At 36.3% G+C, this 19866-nt stretch overlaps 1 protein-coding gene across 2 annotated transcripts in view; it reads right to left on the bottom strand.

The window, feature by feature from the left end:
* Positions 1-19866, bottom strand: part of CLPTM1L (CLPTM1 like) — a 29386-nt gene continuing 9520 nt past the window's right edge. Inside the window, exons 6-17 of one of the 2 annotated variants that reach the window (XM_027643791.1) lie at positions 18853-18970; positions 16456-16550; positions 14813-14897; positions 13029-13132; positions 11531-11596; positions 10391-10441; positions 9676-9758; positions 7425-7459; positions 7070-7125; positions 6930-6974; positions 3721-3836; positions 1-2337 (exon numbers count right to left, since the gene is read on the bottom strand). In XM_027643791.1, coding sequence (XP_027499592.1) covers positions 2253-2337; positions 3721-3836; positions 6930-6974; positions 7070-7125; positions 7425-7459; positions 9676-9758; positions 10391-10441; positions 11531-11596; positions 13029-13132; positions 14813-14897; positions 16456-16550; positions 18853-18970 — 939 coding nt within the window. In that variant the 3' untranslated portion in view covers positions 1-2252. The remainder of the gene's footprint in view (positions 2338-3720; positions 3837-6929; positions 6975-7069; positions 7126-7424; positions 7460-9675; positions 9759-10390; positions 10442-11530; positions 11597-13028; positions 13133-14812; positions 14898-16455; positions 16551-18852; positions 18971-19866) is intronic. The other variant, XM_027643792.1, reaches the window with a different exon arrangement.

Raw genomic sequence — 19866 nt, 5'->3', positions numbered from 1 at the left:
TTCTACTTATGTACTTTTTCCACCATATTTCTTTCTAGTAACAAAAGGTAACTCTTTATCCCGAATGACAAGTCTTTTATTTGGAAATGGAATGCATAAACAATGACTTGAATGGGAAAGTCTTGCTCATTTAAAGACTTAAAATATTCTAATTTTATATGCTTTATGACTATTGTATAGGATATTATGAGGTCATTGTCATCAGAAATGCAAGACAGAGGACCAATAAACTCACAGTATGTAAAGGTGGAAGAGTGATTTTTCAACAGCTACGTAAAAAAATGAGTGATGAAACACTAGAAATATCCAAATATGGTATTCTGGATTTTCAGAAGCTACTCTAGAATAATCAGTGATTTGGTTGTTTTGAAACAGCAGAAAAGGGGAACATGCTATATGCATTCTTTATATCAGGAAAAGTTTCACAGACATTTAACTTATTATGAAATAGGAGCCACAAATTAGTTTGCTTAAAAGAAAATAGCTCATTCCAAACAAATTCAAAACAGGTACAAGATATACCAAATGCAACCCCAGTTTTGCATAGACTTACTTATGTGTGTTTGATGCTAAAATCAACAGTCCTCCTTAGTTACAATTAACAGCATAAAGAGACTTTAACATGAACAAGAGCTAAATATTCACTTCAAGGCTCCTTTCCATTGCCAGGAGCGTATAAGGAGGACTTCAGTATAGGAGAGACATACTGACATTTCTTTTGCCTGTGACAAAAGAAATTAGGCACATTTCTTAATTTTTTTGGGACCCAAATATTTATACGTTCAGACTTTTGCAGTATCACAACTGGATAAAATCCACTTCATTAACCAGTTACAGACCATAGGAGCTGACCTGTGTTCTTCAAGGTTATTCAGTGAATATTTTCCATCGATTCAGGTTTAACAGCTTTGCACAAACAGCATGCAATTGAGGAAACTTAAGAATCGTTAGGCTTAGTTTGTAAACATACTGACCAAAGCAAAACTAGAATTGGAAAGGAGAATTCTGCCCTTTGGAATTGTTTTAATTACATTTTATTTGATGCTGAAAGGAATGCACTCTGTGTTTCACTTACTAAGAAACTTGCTTTATAAAATCTAGAACCATGGTTTCTAGATATAGCTGATAGCTGTGAAGTTTCTATTTTGGTATAATAATTCAACCTGATTATTTTACCAGTTTGAAAGAAATAGAGCAAATACTTCCCTTAATGAATTCCATTTCCATGGAATATGCAAAAGCATACCTGTTCTTCACCAGGATGGTTTTTTTTCCTCTGTATTGGGGTGGGGTAGTTTATTGAACCTGTACTGTATTTAAGCGAATTTATTCCACCTGAATGAGGCATGTTTCATCTTATAAACAGGATGGGGCAGGTAGGGAGAGGAGAAAAGACCAAGGAATTTTTCCCTTTGAAACGTGACAGAATTGACCTAGTAGGTCACTGGGGTACCACATTATGAAGAATTTAAGATGTGTTAAGAGACTTTCTTAGCACATAACAATGATTTGCATTATGTGAATACCTGCTATGCCAAGAAATCAGGTTTGTCAACAATGCAGAAGGATTTATGTAAACTTGGATACCTACCAAAGGAAATCATGTTACAGTTTTTTCCACACCTTCATTCAGTTTAAGACAATTAAAACCCTCTGCTGTGTTGTGGACCAAAAATGTAGCAGAATTTGAAGTTAACAACCCCATCTGTCTCATCATATATTTCCAACAATGTATCTTTTAAGTTACGAAGTCACAATTTCTAGAATTTTCATTATCTCCATCATCAAATGAGAATTATTTGTAATTAATCCAATATTATATCTTTTATTTTTGACAGCCTCTAGTTTGGCAATAATGCTTGGTTCTTTTGTAATGCATTGTCTCGTTTTTTCACTTTTCATAGCCTAGTGGTGTGGGCACCACACTTTCACTTAATGAGTTGTCTTAAAAACATAGATTTGGATCTTAATTACCATGGTCAGGATGCTTAAGCTTTTACCAAAGAGAAGGTGAAATGCAGGAAATTTATATAATGACATCTGGCAGACTTTGAACCTTGTGAGGACAAAAGAGGGTCTTGAAACAGGAGGATATCAAAACTAGATTTTGGCAATATAGAAGATGTATTGTCCATGTAGTTTTGTCATAAGCTTTAAAAATACTCTTATTAAATAAGTTTTTCCTTCCTTAAGACCAGATAATACACAAAACAAGTAAAAGTCCAGGGGTCAGGATCTTCTTCAGTTCTTAGTTATTCTCTATGAGCTTTTTTTTTTGTCTTTTCTTCATAAGATTCTCCATATTCATTTACTCTGCTCTTATCCACAGGATAAAGCCTGGCAGAAAAAAACCAAATTATTAGTTACATTATAGTCTGCTATCTGAAGGAATTAAATAGCTCTATGACAGTTAATTTTAAAAGTGAATTTGTCATCATATTCTCTGCCCATTTGTGGCAAAACCCAAAAGTTTTAAAGATTAGCTACAGACATATCAGCTTCTTCACAAAATGACTTTACCAGTTGTCTCGTAATGGGACCTCTTAAGAGATGTATTAGCTCCCCTAAAGCTTGGCTGGAGTATTTCTCAAGCAATCCAGGATACCTTTCAAACTTGAAACCAGCATCCAGCCCCTATTTGAGCTCCTAACTTCTAGAAAAATACCTCAGAAGGAGATTTATTTTACTACACTTACGTATGATTATATAAACCCCAAACTGCATTTAGTATTCATAGAATCATAGAATCAGTTGGGTTGGAAAGGACCTTGGAGATCATCAAGTCCAACTCTTGATCCACTACCACTGTGGTTACTAGACCATGGCACTAAGTGCCACATCAATGATTAGTTAGATGTACACATCCATATATCCTGGTATAATGTGAACTTGTCTTAAAATTCTTGTTTGCTCCACATGTAAGTATTTATCCTTGGAAACAAGAAAACACTTTCTGTAGCTTCACTATGAACAATATTTCATGAGTATTGCATATAGCCTTCTTCCCCATCTGATTTTAGTTACTAAAGAATCTGAAACTCATTAGGTACTCAACTTACAAGAGAACCAGATAACTTGTGTTTGCAAACTAGATAAAGAGAAAAGCAGAGCAGGGAAGTCCCTCACCAGAAGACACCTTCTGCTACTGCCTTGCAGAACAACTTGGAAAGCATGCCTCAGATACTGAGCATATGCAGACATGTGGCCACTCAGCAAGGGTTAGAAGCCCAGAACTCCTAAGTGGGTTTGTGAATACAAGTTAAAGAATTTCTCTCCTTCCCTCTGCTTCAGGTATTTATGTCTCAGGCTTTAATTGTGGGGTATTTGTTTGTTTTTTGGGGTTTTTTTTTGGTTTTTGGCAACTCGAAAATGTGAAACTATCTGTTGGGAGGGAAAAAGGGTAAACTGACAAAACTTCTGAGTCCTGTGAGAAGAGGAACTTTTTAACTACTCTGTAGCATGTCCACAATTACTGTCATTTATGGGAAAATGCTTTTGTTCCTCTTATCTCAAGATCTTCTTTACAGAATCCCCTGTTCACCATTCCATTCACTAGGCATATACACAACTACGACTATCCAGACCATACCATGCTATATATTACTACAGTATAAAAATTCTGCTTGAAGTCTACTCAAAACTGTAGTTCTTCATAGCAATAAGACTGCAACCATCTACAGCATTTCTAAAAACTCCAATGAATATTAAAGAAATTCATACCATCTTTGGTAAAGATACACCAGGAACACAACATCATCTCTAAAGCATGCCAGCCTATGAGATGTTGGCATAGTGATGATAAAAGCAAATATATCATCAATAAAGGTGTTGAATGCCTACAAATAAAAGAAAAGCATACTTCAGTGGGCTGTGAAGAAAGGAAGTCATCAGTCACACAAAGCTACAGATTTCCTATGTTTTTCAGTAGGAACACAGACTACTTCCATATTTATAGCAACACTTAAGAGTTACGATGAAAAACTAATTAATGCAAACTTAAAATGGCTTTCTTTGAATGAACACCATACTGTCTACTACAAACCACAGTGTTATAATTACGAGAAAAAAGGAAGCAGGACTGTTTCAGGCAAATGAGAGTACTGTCATGGGAGGGGAAAAACATAGGGTTAATTTCCGTGAAATCTTAAAAAGAAACTGGAAAAACCCCCCACACATTTGTTCATTTATTACTCAATATCTTAAGATTTGCAAAATGTCACTTCACTTTCATTTTCTGTAGAAATAAAAAACATGTTAATTTATTGCTCCTAAGAACATTAACTTAATAGCCTTTGAGAGATTTTAAAATATTTTCACTGATCTTCTGAAAGTAATCATGTCTTGAATAAGGGATGGATAATGTTCTGCACCACTTCCACTCAACTAGGCATACTATAGGTTCTGTTTCTGCAGCAATAATGAAAGGTAAATAAACAGAAGAGCAATTCCTCTGGATCTGGCTCTACCCTACAGGGAGGTTACAGAAATCAACTCCTAACAGTGCACCGACTCTAATACTCATATGTTGCAATAAACTGTTTCAACTCACTAAAAACATCAGGAAACAAATCCAGCAAAGAATATTCACTGTTGGGTTAACAAATTCAGTCATTAACATGGCTTCTTCTTTAAGTATCAGCAAACTGTACATTAATCCATACCATAAGAAGGGGGGAAGTGATGTGTCTAAGCACAGAAGGACTCTTCAAACTGAACTAATGTTTATATGATAGAACAAAACATCAGCAGCAAATGGGAGTGTTGGAGGGTTCTGATTAGTTACAACAGGAGAGCTCTTTCTGTCAGGTCAGAACAAATCTGTTAATCTGAAGTGACTGAAGAATATGGATAGCACTTCTCAAGTCTGTGCAGAGGTTTGTCATAGAACAAAAAAAACAGGCCTTGCAAGCTGGAAAAGACAGTTTTTCCAAGTCAATGCCTAAGTGAGTGATCCAACAGTGATAAAAGGAAGAAAAAGCTAAGTGCTCTATCCTTCAGGCACATAGCCACTGCAAGTGAATGCATCAAGGCAGCCCATCCAATAGCGTTCAGACTAGATAATTTTCTTTTGAGAATACCTCACTTGAAGGTACTTCTCACAAATGTATAAAGGGCATAAACATAAAACCTACAGAAACTGGAAAGTCAGAGTTCAAATTAAGGAAAAAAACCAACAAAGCTCTCTAAAACAATGATCACAGATGAGCCCTCAGACTCTTCTTTCCACCTGAAGTGCAGGAGAGAGCAAGCAATTTTAAATATCCATTAAGAAAAAGTAAGTTACTCTCTCCAAAGCCCAGTAAGTTAAACATAATTGAAAACACCATATACTTCTTTCTCCATACATACAAGCCTTTGTTCTGGGTAGTCTATGGCATCTAAACAGGAACCTTAAATGCTCTGTAAGAAAAGGCTATTCAGCAAGGTTGTATTACTTTCAAGGCTTCTTGCTTGAATAACCTCCCTTCACTGTTCATTTAACTGCTAATGGCTCTGCTCAGTTACCATTTTTTGATGGTGAAGTAAAATTGTGGAATTATTTCACTAATACACCTTTTACTCCCTTTGGTTAAGAAACATGTTGATTTGCCTAGTCCATGCCTTAAACACTATGTTTATTGCTATTTTTTACTCTATTTCCACATCAAACACTGCTTAGTTGCTATTCTGCTACCAGCTATATTTCAATCTGTTTTCCTAGATGTACTCTAGTTTCTTAAAAACATTAAGACAGTAGAAAGTTGGGTTATTGCTGTAGGCTTACAGAAATACTAAAGCTTTGAAAGGCTTTTTAAATTTTTAGATTTTAGTTCTTTTGTCCCAAATAATCTGTTCAGAATTGGACACCATTTCTTCAGTGTTTTTTAACACTGTTTCTTTTAAAGTACGGATGTTCTGTAGAACTGTAATACATCAACACAAAGGAAGAATGGAAGCATTTATGAACGGAAGCAGAAGTAAAAAGGGCACAAGTTGATGGCATCTAGGTCTTGATGATCCCAGTACATCCAGCCAAGGTTTCTCAGAACACAATAATCAGGAAAAAAAGGACAGTACAAAAATCCTAATGTCTGAGACTGGTAGGAAACAATGGAGTCAAAACACTATCAGTTCTTTAGAGGTACAAGAACAAAACCAGCATATAGTTGCCAACTGAGGAAGAACGTAGGAGACATAGGAACTCAACACAGGTGTCACTGGTTATCTATATCAGCACAAGGAATCCTGACTGGGATACTTGGATATATCCATCTTGGTGTCTGAACACAATACAAACCACGAGGACACATAAGTATACCTGTTATACATGTATCAAAGGGTTAGTAATTTGATTTTGTTTTGAAATAAGCTCACCTTCTCCTTCTCCAAGGTCTGATACTAAGCTTTGTTGCAGCACTGCATTATTTCCTACCAGGGCAGACTAGGCAGGGGGGACACCGCAGTGCAGCCCCTATTTCCCCCCATGGAACAACCCACCACACACCATTGCCCAGGAGCTCAGAATTACCACACCAGCACAGTGTGTATAACTTCAGTCTCTGGTAGCTCCTGGAACCTGCCAAAATAAGGTCTCTTAGCAGTCCTATCTGTTTCTTGAGAACTATTCCTTGTCACTATAATCTCTCTCTTCCTAAAATGATGCATTAAACTGAGACTGATTGATTTATCTACAGGACCAACATCTGCACCCACACAAGACAGGTGACAGTACAAAAAGCAGTATTATAATAAAAACTAGGATGCAAGTATTCTCATTATATGGAAGTCATTATGAAAAACGAAAATTTATTTTTTTTTAAGGAAAGTTGCAAACAAGTTTAGTTCTTAAACAAAAAAAGTACTGTCAAGCTACATATTACTAAGATGTTTCTTACAGAAAATAATTTTCAAAATGACTGCACCAAACTTCAAACTAGAGCTTTACTTACTTTGTATGTGAAAGCCTTCCATGGCAAGTGTGCAACAGATTTCATCTAGAAATAAAAAATATCAATTTGTAATAAATTTGGAAGTCTGGAAGTCTAGAAGAAGAGACTAGAAAACCAGACATATTACTTTTCATTCTTACCTTGTAGTTTACAAACAGTTGGGGCAGCATAAACAGGAATCCAAAAGCATACACTCCTGAAGATAAAATATGGAAAACAAACAAATGCACACAGATGTACATCACACAACTATACTTTCACAATTAGTGATTTAAAGTAATTTTTTTCTAAAGAGAGAAGATGTATCTAATTCTTTTGTTCACTTGAGTTGACTCTTCTCCCTTTCTCAACCGCTGTGATTATTTTGGAACCTACGGCCAAGTTATTGTTCTGTATTACACTGATCCAACTGACAGCAGTCAATTTTCCACTTTTGGGTCTTAGCCTCCATTTGAAGAAATAAGAATAGAAAAAAGAACAGAAGAAGGGACTCACCATTGACAAAACTGTTAATCAACCAGGAGTACCAGCTACAAACAAAGAAGACAGTCCAGTTATTTTTTCACTTCAGCCAAAATTATAACACATCCTCTATGTGACTGTATGCTGACTACACCAAGAAATGGCTATGTTGCAAATTACTTTACACAAGAACTAAATACCTCACATCTTCTTTTGATTAGGAAGGGCTCCAGAGAAGGTAGCTTAAGCAAAGGTTCCTTATCAGTCCATAGATGTCTGGAGAGCTTATCAACTGCTTTTATAATTTTTCAGACCATTCTAAGACTTCTGTATCCAAACTGACATCAGATAATACTGTGCACTGAACCCTGATTATATTAAAGCTTGCAAATGTAACACTCTATTCTAAATACCAAAGAAACACTTAATATGGCACTGTAAGGACTTATCAAATTTCAAACAACAAATACCATTCAGTGCAAGCCACGATAGTAGGTATTTTAGAAAAAAAAAGTAAGCACAAGGAATCTACATTTTTCCTTCCTTACATCTAAAAACCCTCCCAGATGTTCAACAGAGCACAGTCTTAGCAAAGTAACAGACAGTGTTTGAGTTCCATACCTTTGCTAGTGTTTGTAGAAACAGCTAATAAATGTGATGCTCAGGTTGCATCAATTAAAATTAAACTTGTACTGCTGTGTTAGTGATACGTTAATAGCAGCGATACAGTTCTAGCAGCACTTCAGTAATCCACAAGCATTTAAAAAATGCATCAGAAAATGCCTCCAAGATTAAAGGATAATCCACTGTCAACATTACTTGTTCTGTTACATTTCCTTACAGATTTAACAATGGTAAGAATTCTATGATATGAATTGTTTTCATTTCGTTAAGCTGCAGCTCATAAAACACCTGGCACACAGTATTTTCCAGTACTGAATGAATTCATGAATTTTGCAAGAAAAGTAGGATTTTTAAATGCTGCATATTTGCTAGTTCATTACTAAGACAAAAGTCCTTTGAAAAAACTGCTTTTCTAACAGCCCAGAAACTGTCCCAGTTTCTAGTACAAGTGCTACAGCTCATGAACGCAGCAACAATATTTCTTCCTGATGTTATTTTAGCTACTGCTTGCTCGCTCCCATCCCTTCTGGGCCAAAAGACTATAAAAAAATATGTCTACATGGCTACCACCATGCTTGTGTTTGCAGATTTTTTCTACAAAAAAGTCTCACGGCTGCACACTTGCTTGCATCCCTCCAATATAAACCAGTTATTTTCACAGAATCACAGAATATACTGTGTTGGAAGGGATCCAAGGATCATCAAGGCCAACTCCTGGCCCTGCACAGGACCATTCCCAAGAATCACACCATGTGCCTGAGAGTATCATCCAAAAATGCTTCTTGAAGTCTGTCAGGCTTGGTGCTGTGACCACTTCCCTGAAGAGCCTGTTCCAGCACCCAACCACCCTCTGGGTGAAGAAGAACCTTTTCCTATTCCCTTGGGTCCTGTCACTGGTCACCTCAGAGAAAAGATCAGTGCCTGCCTCTCCTCTTCTCCTCATGAAGATGCTGAAGACTGCAATGCGATCTCCCCTCAGTCTCCTCTTTTCCAGGCTGAACAGACCAAGTGACCTCAGCTGCTCCTTCTATGGCTTCCCCTCAAGGCCCTTCATCATCTTCATTGCCCTCCTTTGGACACACTCTATTTTGAGTGAAAATGGACAAGGATTTCACCCGTTCATGGAATATTGAGTCTCCACCTCTTGCTGAAGTATTAATATGTTGCAGGAAATCCATAGATTTAAAGGAATAAAGAGGCTTTTCTCAAAAATGCTTTTGCTTGCTTGCCATCCTAGCTATCTTGTTTAGGAACAGATAAGCCTCTTGGTCAGAGCAAATAATTTTGGGACAGTTTTTGCTTCTCTCTGTTACTGGACAAGTTCAACCACTGAATTCATGTCATCTCTCCTGTCACCATATTGGTCCTCTGAACAGCAATGGCAGCTTTCTTCCTCCTCTTCTGACTGACAGCTAACTCATGGATGCAAGTATTGAATTCTGTCCTAAAGTAATATCAGATTACTTGTGAAATACAACAGTCTGTAGCCTTACAGAGTGTTAAAAAACCATCCAGACTCTTTAGCTTTAGATACTATAGAACAAGGAAGCTTTCAGTTCCTGACTTATGAATTAAATAACCCATCATCTCCAATTCATTAATATAGAAAAAATGTGAAATGTTTCAATTCCATATAAGATCATTTATAGAGTTATAGTACCTTTTGTATTTGACATTCAGCAAGGAATAACCTGCACCTCCAATACACAGTGGATAGAGCAAATATGACAGGTATTTCATAGCCTAACAGACAAGGAAAATAGTTTGTTAGTTCACATTTGATATACAGATTTTTAATGGCATTAACCAGAAGACAGCAAAATAATTTTTTCCTCAAAATCTTTTTCCTATTCCCAAATGTCTGCTGTTATTTCCACTATGCTTCCAGTTCTAGTGGTGGTAGTGAAAATTCCAATGCCCAATTCAAACAACCCTTAGAGCACAGGCACCAACAGGCAGCGTGAAGATCAGGGTCTAATAGTAGCTCCCTACTTAGCAACAATGTTGCCACCTATGCTCAATTCCTGTCAGAAATCAGGAAGCACGTGAACTATCCTTCAGTATAAATAACAAGTACAAATATCAACTTTCGAATTTGTGAATGAACCCTTTCAGATCTCTCTTCTGGTAGTCAATTGCAATTCTACTTCTCAGAACAATGTTTCAACCAGATTCAGCTAACAAAAGAACTCTTTTGCTGTTTCTTTTCATAAATTATCAGAATCAGTCTTCACTATCTGATCATCCACACAGTGATGATCCACTTGACAACTATGAGAACATGAAAAATGCACTTGCAGCAAAAAAAGAGCAAAATAAGTCAATCAGCAGGTCACATATACAGACTTCACAGAAGTCATATGATTCCCTCTTACCTGGGCATCATACTCCTCAGTTTTCTTTTCAGAGTCATTGTATGTACCAAACTGCAATACATATAAAAAGCATAATCAAGTCAGAACATGGGGGGAAAGCACTTGCTGTCCAACTCCCTAAACTCAAGATTTAAACTGCAAACTAATCTGCTTAGACATTAAGTAGGTAACAGTTCAAAGTTCTTATAAGCTTCTGTGCAAGAGAGTTATACATCTGTGCTGTGCAGCCTTACAAGGTAGGCAAAAAGATTAATTTTTCCTTTCATATTTTACACCAAACTTCCAGGACTTCTTTGCCTAGAAAAATGTTGTCAAGACAGCAGAATTCAGAAAGCAAAAGCATGGTGAAGGAGCTAAGATTTTGGTAGATATAGGAAGCCTTTATTAAAAAACCATGACCACGTCGAGGTCAGTTCCACATGTCCAGAAACTGTGACTGCTTAAACACAGTTCCTTGAATACTGACAAAGGAACAACAAGAGCTGTCGGTTGCTCAAGGCACAGACTTAAAGCAGCACAAAATTCCAGTACTTGTTGTGAAGTAAACACTGAAGATTAGACAACTGTTTCTCCTACCAACAAGATAAACTTTCAATGTAGATTTCAATTTCAAAAGATTACACTCACATTAAAAATTCGAGTTAATTTGAATCCCTGCTGCCACTGCATGTTCTGCAGTTGCAGGACTTCATTTTTACCCAGAACAATCATCAGAGTGTGCTGTTCCCAGAACATGTCACATCTTCTATTAGTTCCACAATGGAGAAATTACACCTACAGCTTCATGAAAAAGATACTTTCATATTTCAAACCATGATGTCAGTTAAGAGTGCCTTTCCAACAAAGTGGCAGGAGCATGGTCCCACCTCAATTTAGCAGGACTGACAGAGAAGTTCTGAAGATTCTCACACCATTAATACAAATAGCTGCTTCCTCTACAGAGGTCAAAGAAAGTAATAAGTTTGAAAATGCTCATCCTGCTTTTGGATTAAGCCCTTCATAAAGAGCAGATGTACACAGGAATCTTCTATGGGGTTTTTTTTTGAATCTTCATCTCACTAAAAGCCAAGTTGTATAGTAACGTGAAAACAGATGGATGACTCAAGAGCTTAATCATTAACAGGGCAATGTCTACTATACCTGAAATTTGGGTCTCAAGCCTTGCCACTTGATTGTCATCTTCAAGGCTTTCTTCACTTTCCAGAGCTGTGATTAGCAAAAACAAAACATGCACGTAAAAGATTATCCAAAGGAATGTCTTATGTAGGATCCAGATAATTAGAATCAAGATTCCAGAGCACCTATTTCAAGCACCCATTGCATAAAGCAGCCTGATTGCATCCTTCTGCCTGTGTCTATACAAACCAAATGCCATGTCATCAGACAAGTACAACATTGTGAGCCTGCACTATTATGTCTCTGTACCAGATGATGTACTTTAAATGAAATAATGTAGTCCTTCCAGGATATCTGGATTGTAGCGCTCAGGTGGAGGTTAGATGCTCTCAGCACCAATATGCACCTGAGGCATTTAGAGTTTGACCCTAAGGCAAGGAAAGGTTTAGTTCATCTGAAAATTTACTCAGGTACTCATGAATTTCTGACGTATTTAGTTGTTTTTTTTAAATTACTTAGATTCCAAGGATCAAAATATAAGATACTCTACAAAAGAAGGAGCATATCTATAAGGACATATATATATATATTTATCCCTGAAACTTAGTTAAAATTTCAAACAGCTAAAGAACATTTGAAATATAAGACTAAATTGCTATATATAGGAACAAAACCACCAGATAATCTGATACAGAAAACCTAAAACAGAGAAATACATCAGACTTTAAAATCTCAACTTACAGGAAAAAAAGGTTACAGTGAATGAAATGGTACTATTTAGGACACCACTGTTCATTACACAACAAACTGAAATTTAAGAATCACTTTCTGACTTTGCATTCAACAATTTAATCACTAGAAGTTCTGAACTGTTTTGCTTCCACAGGGAGTATCTGCAACTATAGTAGATGTGTAGTCAAAAATTCCACAAGAGCCTTGAACTTATTTTTAAATGCTGAGAAGTAAATAGACCTACAAGCAATCCTAGGTAGAGAAATCTCACCTTCCCATTACTGCTGACTTTGTGCTTTATTACACATAAATCAGGCTTCTAAGCAGTACCTGCAACCCAGTAACTGGATGTGGTCTTCTGGAATCATGAACACAACCAGCTGTCTCCCCCTTTTCCTCCTACCCCAATCACCTCAGTCCAGGCACACTGTTTGACAGCACGAAGTCTGCTCTTTGACAGTGTTTCCAAGAAGGCTTGTTGACATGGTTATACGTGCCTGGCCAGGAGTGATGCTTATCAGATGATGTGATAGGAGGAACCTCAGCATTGCTATATGTTTGGTTTCTACAATATCATCTGGACCATCTCAGAAAAAACTGATACTTCCAGTTTATTTATCCGATCAAGGGACACAATCTCCTCTGCCACTGAAAGCCAGTTAAATAATGATGCAAACACAGCATGCTACAGCAGAATTTTCCAGTAACTAGTTTAGCATTCTTTTTCTACAATAAACTGTGGATTTTGCTGCAAACACTTGTATTTGGTTCTAAAGCTTTAAGAACTCACCTCAATCAGTGCACCAATGCCTGCTGGGATCAGTACCAATAAACTTGTTTGTTCATCCAAAAGGAAAAGAAATATTACCACAGTACTAAAGCACCGCCAAAGCACTAGACAGAAAAAATAAAAACAAAAGGCTTATTAATATTTAAATGAACAGCTGAGATGACAGAAGACTCCTGGCCTATTTAATGTAATACTGTCTTACACAGTGTAAGCATGAACTCCTTCTGTATACATCTTGATATATCTAGCAGCCCTAGAAACAGACAGTGAACTCCAGGCAAACAGGGAACAAAAACACTTTATGCAATCCTTATCACAAAAGATGAAAGAAAATTGGAACACTTAAGGAAGACTTCTGTACTGCAGCAATTCAGCAATGTATCACTACTATTATGAACTATATTCATGATTCTTGTTTCCAGAAAGCTGAAAGGCTGTGAGGTAATGTAATGTCAGTCTCTGAAACTCACACAACTAAATTAATGTTTGTAAATGTTATGTAATACATTTTATATACTGTCAAATAGATCTATTTTATGTAATTCATTTACTTATTTATATTTAAGTTTATTTTTCAGGTTTTGCAAAACCTTGGATGCTTGTAAGTGATTCCCAACTAATTCTTAGATTGAATATCCATCCCCCCAAGCAGGGAAAAAAGGAGAAAATAGGTACAACACAATCAGACATCAACAATTACACTATACCACTCCACACCAACTGCCTGTCAAACTTCTCCCTTAGGGTAAGAAGGAGACACAGGTAGAAAGGTGACTAAGGCCTGCTAAAGAGAGGATGGAACTATCAATATCTGAAGACTGATACTTTAACAGTAAAAACCCCTTAGTTGCTGTCTTTTCAATTTGACTTTACTGACTTCTGAAACTGAAAATTGACACAATTCTGAAATTCTATGGACCATTTTGAATTTTTACTAACCTTCTGGCATACACATGCCAACAGCAGTATAACTGCTTTAAAGAAAACCAAATGCACTCTAATAGAAATGATAGACAGATTCTCCACATGGGAAAAACATACTGCTATTCATTGTAATTTAGAATGCCTTTTTTTCCCTGGTATTGATGTTCCTCACATGTCCTAATCCATCTGTAAACATGCTAGAATTAGGGATAGTCTCAGAGGTCAAGTGACTCCAGGTTTATCGTTTTGGTTTACAATCAAAAATGGAAAAAATCTGTTAGAAAACCCTTCATCTATTTCTAGGAAGGCATGGCAGGATGTCAGATAACTATGTTCCCTCATCTTTTCTATATACAAGACAATTCAACCCTCCTATGCTCTCCCACTCCCCACATCCAAGGACTCTCTATTGCTCCTGTTTACATCAAAGCCCAAATCAAACAAGAGCATTACACAACAGCACTTTCCACCTCCAAATACTTTGGAACCTGGGACTTGCAGCATTACCCATGATAGCACACTCTTTCCACCCACAGAACTTTTTCTGGTCCTCATGCTTTTTTCAAAGTACTCTTCTGTTCCTTCAGCAAGGAAAATACGGTAATTGACTTAATATTAAATTCTCAATTGCAAGACAGTCAAACCCAGAAGTGACATGAGTGCTTAAAAGCAACTAATACTGAAGCTAATGAAGTTAGAACCATCTAACTCTATAGACTGTTAGCCATCTTTTTTCATACACAAAACCATCTCATTTTGCTATCTTGGTGAATCTACAAAGTGTCAATTTAGGCTAAGACTGAAAACACACAGCATATATTACTCAGCATATGCACATCATTTTACATTCTGGTCCATACCTGCTTTTGTAGACATCCCAATCATGCTCCTCTTTTTCTTCCAAAAACTTATGTCATTTTTGAATGCAAGGAAATCAAACAGAAGCTGCAAATAGCAAGAAACATACTCATTTACTTGAAACATGCACTAATTAGAGACTGCCAGTTGAACTGTTAGAAATGCATTTAAAATGGAATTAAAGAAAAACCTGTTTTAGAAGCTTCAGAAATTAAAATTAAGTATCACAAATAAAATCTAAAAAGAAAAGCTGTTTTAGGAGCCCAGGCTCTAAAAGCAGTGCAAAACGACAGGATGAATTTCAAATACTGCCTCTGTGCAGCTGCACAAATCAGTGTTCTGTAAAGAAAGTCAATGACCCAACACAGGGTAACACATCACAGAGGGTGAAGAACGAGGACCCTGATGAATTGTGTACCTCGAGAGATCAGGGAAAGGCTCAGTAAATTAGGTTCAAAGTGCTCTGTATTGGATTCATAGTCACTTTAGGTTTGGATAATACCAAAGCTTTTTTAAAAAAATCCTACAATACAGCAAGGCAGGTTTCTTCTCTATTTTGTCACTAAGTTGACCTAAACTTCCAGGATATTTTAGAATTCATAGCAAGTTGGTTGTTTTTTAATGCAGTATTTTCATTTAATACATTTTTCAGCATTTCCTTTAAACATTCAGTATCTTAAAAAAAAGCACAGATTCAAAACTTCTTGGGTCAGAGAATTTTGATGAGAAAGTTTTGAGGGGTTATTTTGGGTGTTTCAGTTTGGTTTTTGCTTTCTTTTTTGTTTGTTTGTGATTTTGTTTGTTTGTTTGTTTTAATTTGGGCAACCAATGCATGAAAGTAAACAGTACCAGAAAAGCCTATCCCAGTCTACAGGTACCTTACAACCTGACAAACAGAACGGAAAAAATAAATTAATACGTGTGGGAAACCTAATGCTTTCCAATCAAATTAACTGTATGCAATGTAAGTATAAAGAAATATAGCAAACATTCTCAGCAAGTTCTTAACTTTACCAAAGTAATTGTGTTGAGTATAATTGTAGAGTACAAAAACGTTCACAGTAGAACAACCAAGTCTAAAAAAAATTGTTCATTAAAACAAAGATTCAGATTTAAACCAAGACACACACAATGTATGTGTGACATAATAACAAACAGCCATGACTGGACACCTGTGCTCTGCACTTTACAGCAACATTTTTGGAACAATTTATATCAGCTGATGTAAATTTCTCCAGGGATTAGAAGTCAGAGATTCAAACTCTACTATCGTTGCTGCAGCTATGCCATTGCAGTGGTAAACCTTGTGACATGTCAACAAAATTTGAACCAATGTTGACAGGCATATTAAATTTAGGGGCTTTGGTTCAACTACAGAATAAAAAAAAAAGTGATTATGAAGTTTATGTTTTATATTTCATCAAGACTGTTAGTTTTTATGTAATTTATGTAATTTTATGTAATTAACCCAAATTTCTGTCTTATTTAGGATTTTTATAGCTGACTTGTACCAGAAAACACTTCCACTGCTCTACTGAAATTACTGTTTCCAAGGCCAATTCTTAATAAACAACTGAAATTCAGACACCTGACTTTTTTTTTCTTTTTAAATATTATGTAGTTCCTAAAAATTAAAGCTACTTACATGGAATGCTGCTACGAAGAATGTCAGAGCCAGAAAGTAAAGGTTAGTATCAACGAAAATTCCTTTTACTTCATCTGCATCCTTTTCTGAAAACCCTAAGAAAAAGAACAAATCATTATGCAAGAAGTACCAAACAGTTCATTGCCATTATGCTAGAATATGAAAGGAATCTTATGTCACCTGCACAAGTTTCGTTAAGGAATCATAAATCCAAAACATGATGGAAACTTTATTGGTAAAACCCAAGTCTACCTATATTTTGACAACTTTTTGGCTCACCTTAAACTAAACCCATCAGTTACAAGCCTTTAACTTGTGTAATTACAATGTGTTTTGTAACATGCCTTTAAAATGTTGTGTGATTACAGACTAAGCTGAACATCTGACAGACAAATGCCAACACACAGGAAATCATTTTGGCCTAAGTGGGAAGAAAAATAGTTATTCAAATTGGCCTCTGAACTTTTGTTTGATACACAAGAAGAGTTAGCTTCACATCAAAAACTGAAAAGTCAGAAAAGGAATATACTGTAAAGGACAACAGAGGTCAGTGAGAAACACAGTCGTAGATGCAATGGTGTGATTCAAGTCTACAGTTCTCAGAAAATACACAAGGCTGTGTTTATGATACTGGTGCTAATTCTGACACTGGAGAGTTCAGTACCAATTTACTTCACCATCACAGTAAGAAGAATGTACTCATTTTCAAGTGATTTTGGAGTTTTGCTACTAACCTAAGGTGATCTTTCAAAAATTTTTCCAAAGGGAAGATTTCAAACCTTATGATTCACTATCTACAAAGTTAGAGAGAACAAGCAGCATCTTAGGCAAGCTTTTTTTCCAGGCAGAGGAAGCACTCTTAGGATAGGTCTTGCTATACGTGTCCATCACAAGACAACCAAGATATGGAACATGAAAATTTTAATTATGCCATTCTGAGGGGGCTCACAAAAAAATCTTGGAGAAGTGATGGTGGCCAAATACCCTATACAAACTCTGAGCAAGCAGTTACTTGATTCTTTCAAGACAGTTATTTTTAGAGGACATACTTGCAGCTTCAATATATATTAGCCTGAGCTAAGGAGAAGCAGTTGGATTCTACTTAGGATGACTTTATTCCTTACTTGCCCTCTCTCTCCCAATAAAACATGAGAAATGCTTAGACTGCAAAAGAAATGGAGAAAGTCTAGGTTCTCAGCTAAGTTACACTGCACAGAGGTTCTGTGTCCTACACCACTACATTCTGAAACCAGTGCTGAACCAGAGCAGATTATTTTTTCCCAGCAGAATCAACGCTTTAAGTTGTCCATCACAAAATATTAGCTCAGAGATGACAGTGAATAACCAAACCCTCTTGCCCTGACTAAATTTTGGTGAACAAAAAAACAACACTGAGTAGTATGAAAGCAGCATTATGTCTGTTGGGAAACTAGTAGAATACTGTATTTATCTGTATTGGGAAAAAAAAAGATAAACTTGGAAGAATATAAAAAACATTACAATAATACAGCACAGAAGCTTCAAAGTTCAAATTGCTGTCTGAAGAGTTCCAAAAAAGAGGATCAGAAAGAATCCTATCTCACAGATCAACACCAGTTCAGTTACAATGTAGCTCCTTAGAGAAGCATAAAGAAGCCAATTACAGTCTCGTAACAGAAAACTAAGTCAGCAAATATAACCCTGAAAATTAGATGTGGATTTTTTTAAGAGTGATGATTAGATTCACAAAGGTGTGCATCAGTGAAACAAGCAAAGACAGTAAATGTTTAGCTTGGCTATACCATCATCAACAGAGCACATGAACTTCAGAGTGAAAGTGTATACCTTCCCCATTACATTTAAGCAAAACATAGAATTTAAGTTTCATGCATGTAAAGCCTCTAGTTTATCTGAATTACCTTATAAATATGTAACTGAGCCAAAGTGAGAGGTCAGACAGTTTTGGTGTCAGAACAGTATGATCAGAACCCAGATGATTCCTTCTTCATGCTAAGCTTGAACTCAGAGACTTTGCTGTGCCTGACTGTATTTCACTGTAGATATACGGCTACAGTGACCTGCTGTATATAACTTATATCAAAGCTTATGTACCACTGACCCAGCTTTTCTGTTCCATGGATGATAGGAGATACCCATGGTGAAAATTTTCCTCTTGATTATGTCCTCTTATGCTTTGACAGAGTACTATCCAAATAAATTTCCTTTTAAAAATGGCTGATTTACCTCTGTATTCTTGTTTCCTACCACATATCAACATATATTTTCATCTTTAACTTAAAGTGAAACAACGCAAGATTTGTAGCATGAGAAAAAAAAGGATCATCTGTGTACTTAAAAGAAACAAATTGAGGGGACAGTTGTGGTTTTTTGGCCTAAAGACATTAAAAATAAACATACCAAATTGCTGGAGGGAGTACACAGCATCCTGCATGTGGATCCAAAATCGGAGTTTTCCAAGAGATATTTTGTCATAAGATACTGTAAGAGGTAGCTCTGTTGTTGAACGATTTATAACCTGCATTTCAAAAAGATATAGTTTCGTTTTTAATAGAAGAAAAATGGCAACAATTACTTCCATTCTTTCTTTTTATATAAAGAAAGTGATTGTATCATTCTATAATTTAATCACACGATTTTAGGAAGTCTGTTTTTTGAAAGGGAATAAGCTCTTAGACTTCTATACCATGCTTGAAGTCTTAGGGTTTTTTTCCAAGAAAAGTTAAATTACCAGTTTGTTCTGCTCAAGTTCTTATATCAACCTCACTGTTCCTGTATACAAATGCCTCTGGGATGGCAGCATAAAGTGGGAAAAGTATACTTGAGATAATTCTTTTGACAGTACTTCTCTGAATGTAAATGCTAAGATTACCTAAACTAGAATATTAAAAAAACCCAAACCCAAAAAAATTGCCACAGTCAAAACTTCAGCAAATCGAGGCTGGTTTTGAGAGAAATTGAAAAAGTAGGGAAGCAAGATGATGCTACTAGCTCAGACTAGTGAAAACACCACAGTTAAAGCTAAGCAAGATACTTTGTGATCTGGGATGTCACAGAAAACTTCTTCTTGCCCCAAAAGAAACAAATTTCAGCTAATTCTATTGTATCATTTACACTTCAGTTAGATGAGAACTACTTGGGGTCCCTTTAAGATGAGGAAAAAAAAGGCCCTAAATTGCCTCAGCTCCTTCTGCATGATAGTTGTCCATCTCTCAGACATCCTCTCAGATGTCAGAATTCTCTGCAGCTACTTCAGTAGAAGTTTAGCTAAGTATGTTTTACATTTCCAGGGATAGCTCAGGAACTCTGCAACAGTTAAAGATCTATTGCTCCAGGCTCCTAATTACTCCCAATCATGATCCCATCTCAGTCCTGCTACTCTACACTGTATCTGTTTCTACAGTAATTAGTTAT

The sequence above is a fragment of the Corapipo altera genome, unplaced genomic scaffold (genome assembly GCF_003945725.1).
Source record: "Corapipo altera isolate COAL_440 unplaced genomic scaffold, ASM394572v1 24b, whole genome shotgun sequence".
NCBI lineage: Eukaryota > Metazoa > Chordata > Aves > Passeriformes > Pipridae > Corapipo > Corapipo altera.
Note: the sequence above shows the minus strand (reverse complement) of the source record. Positions and strands in the feature narration are given on the sequence as shown.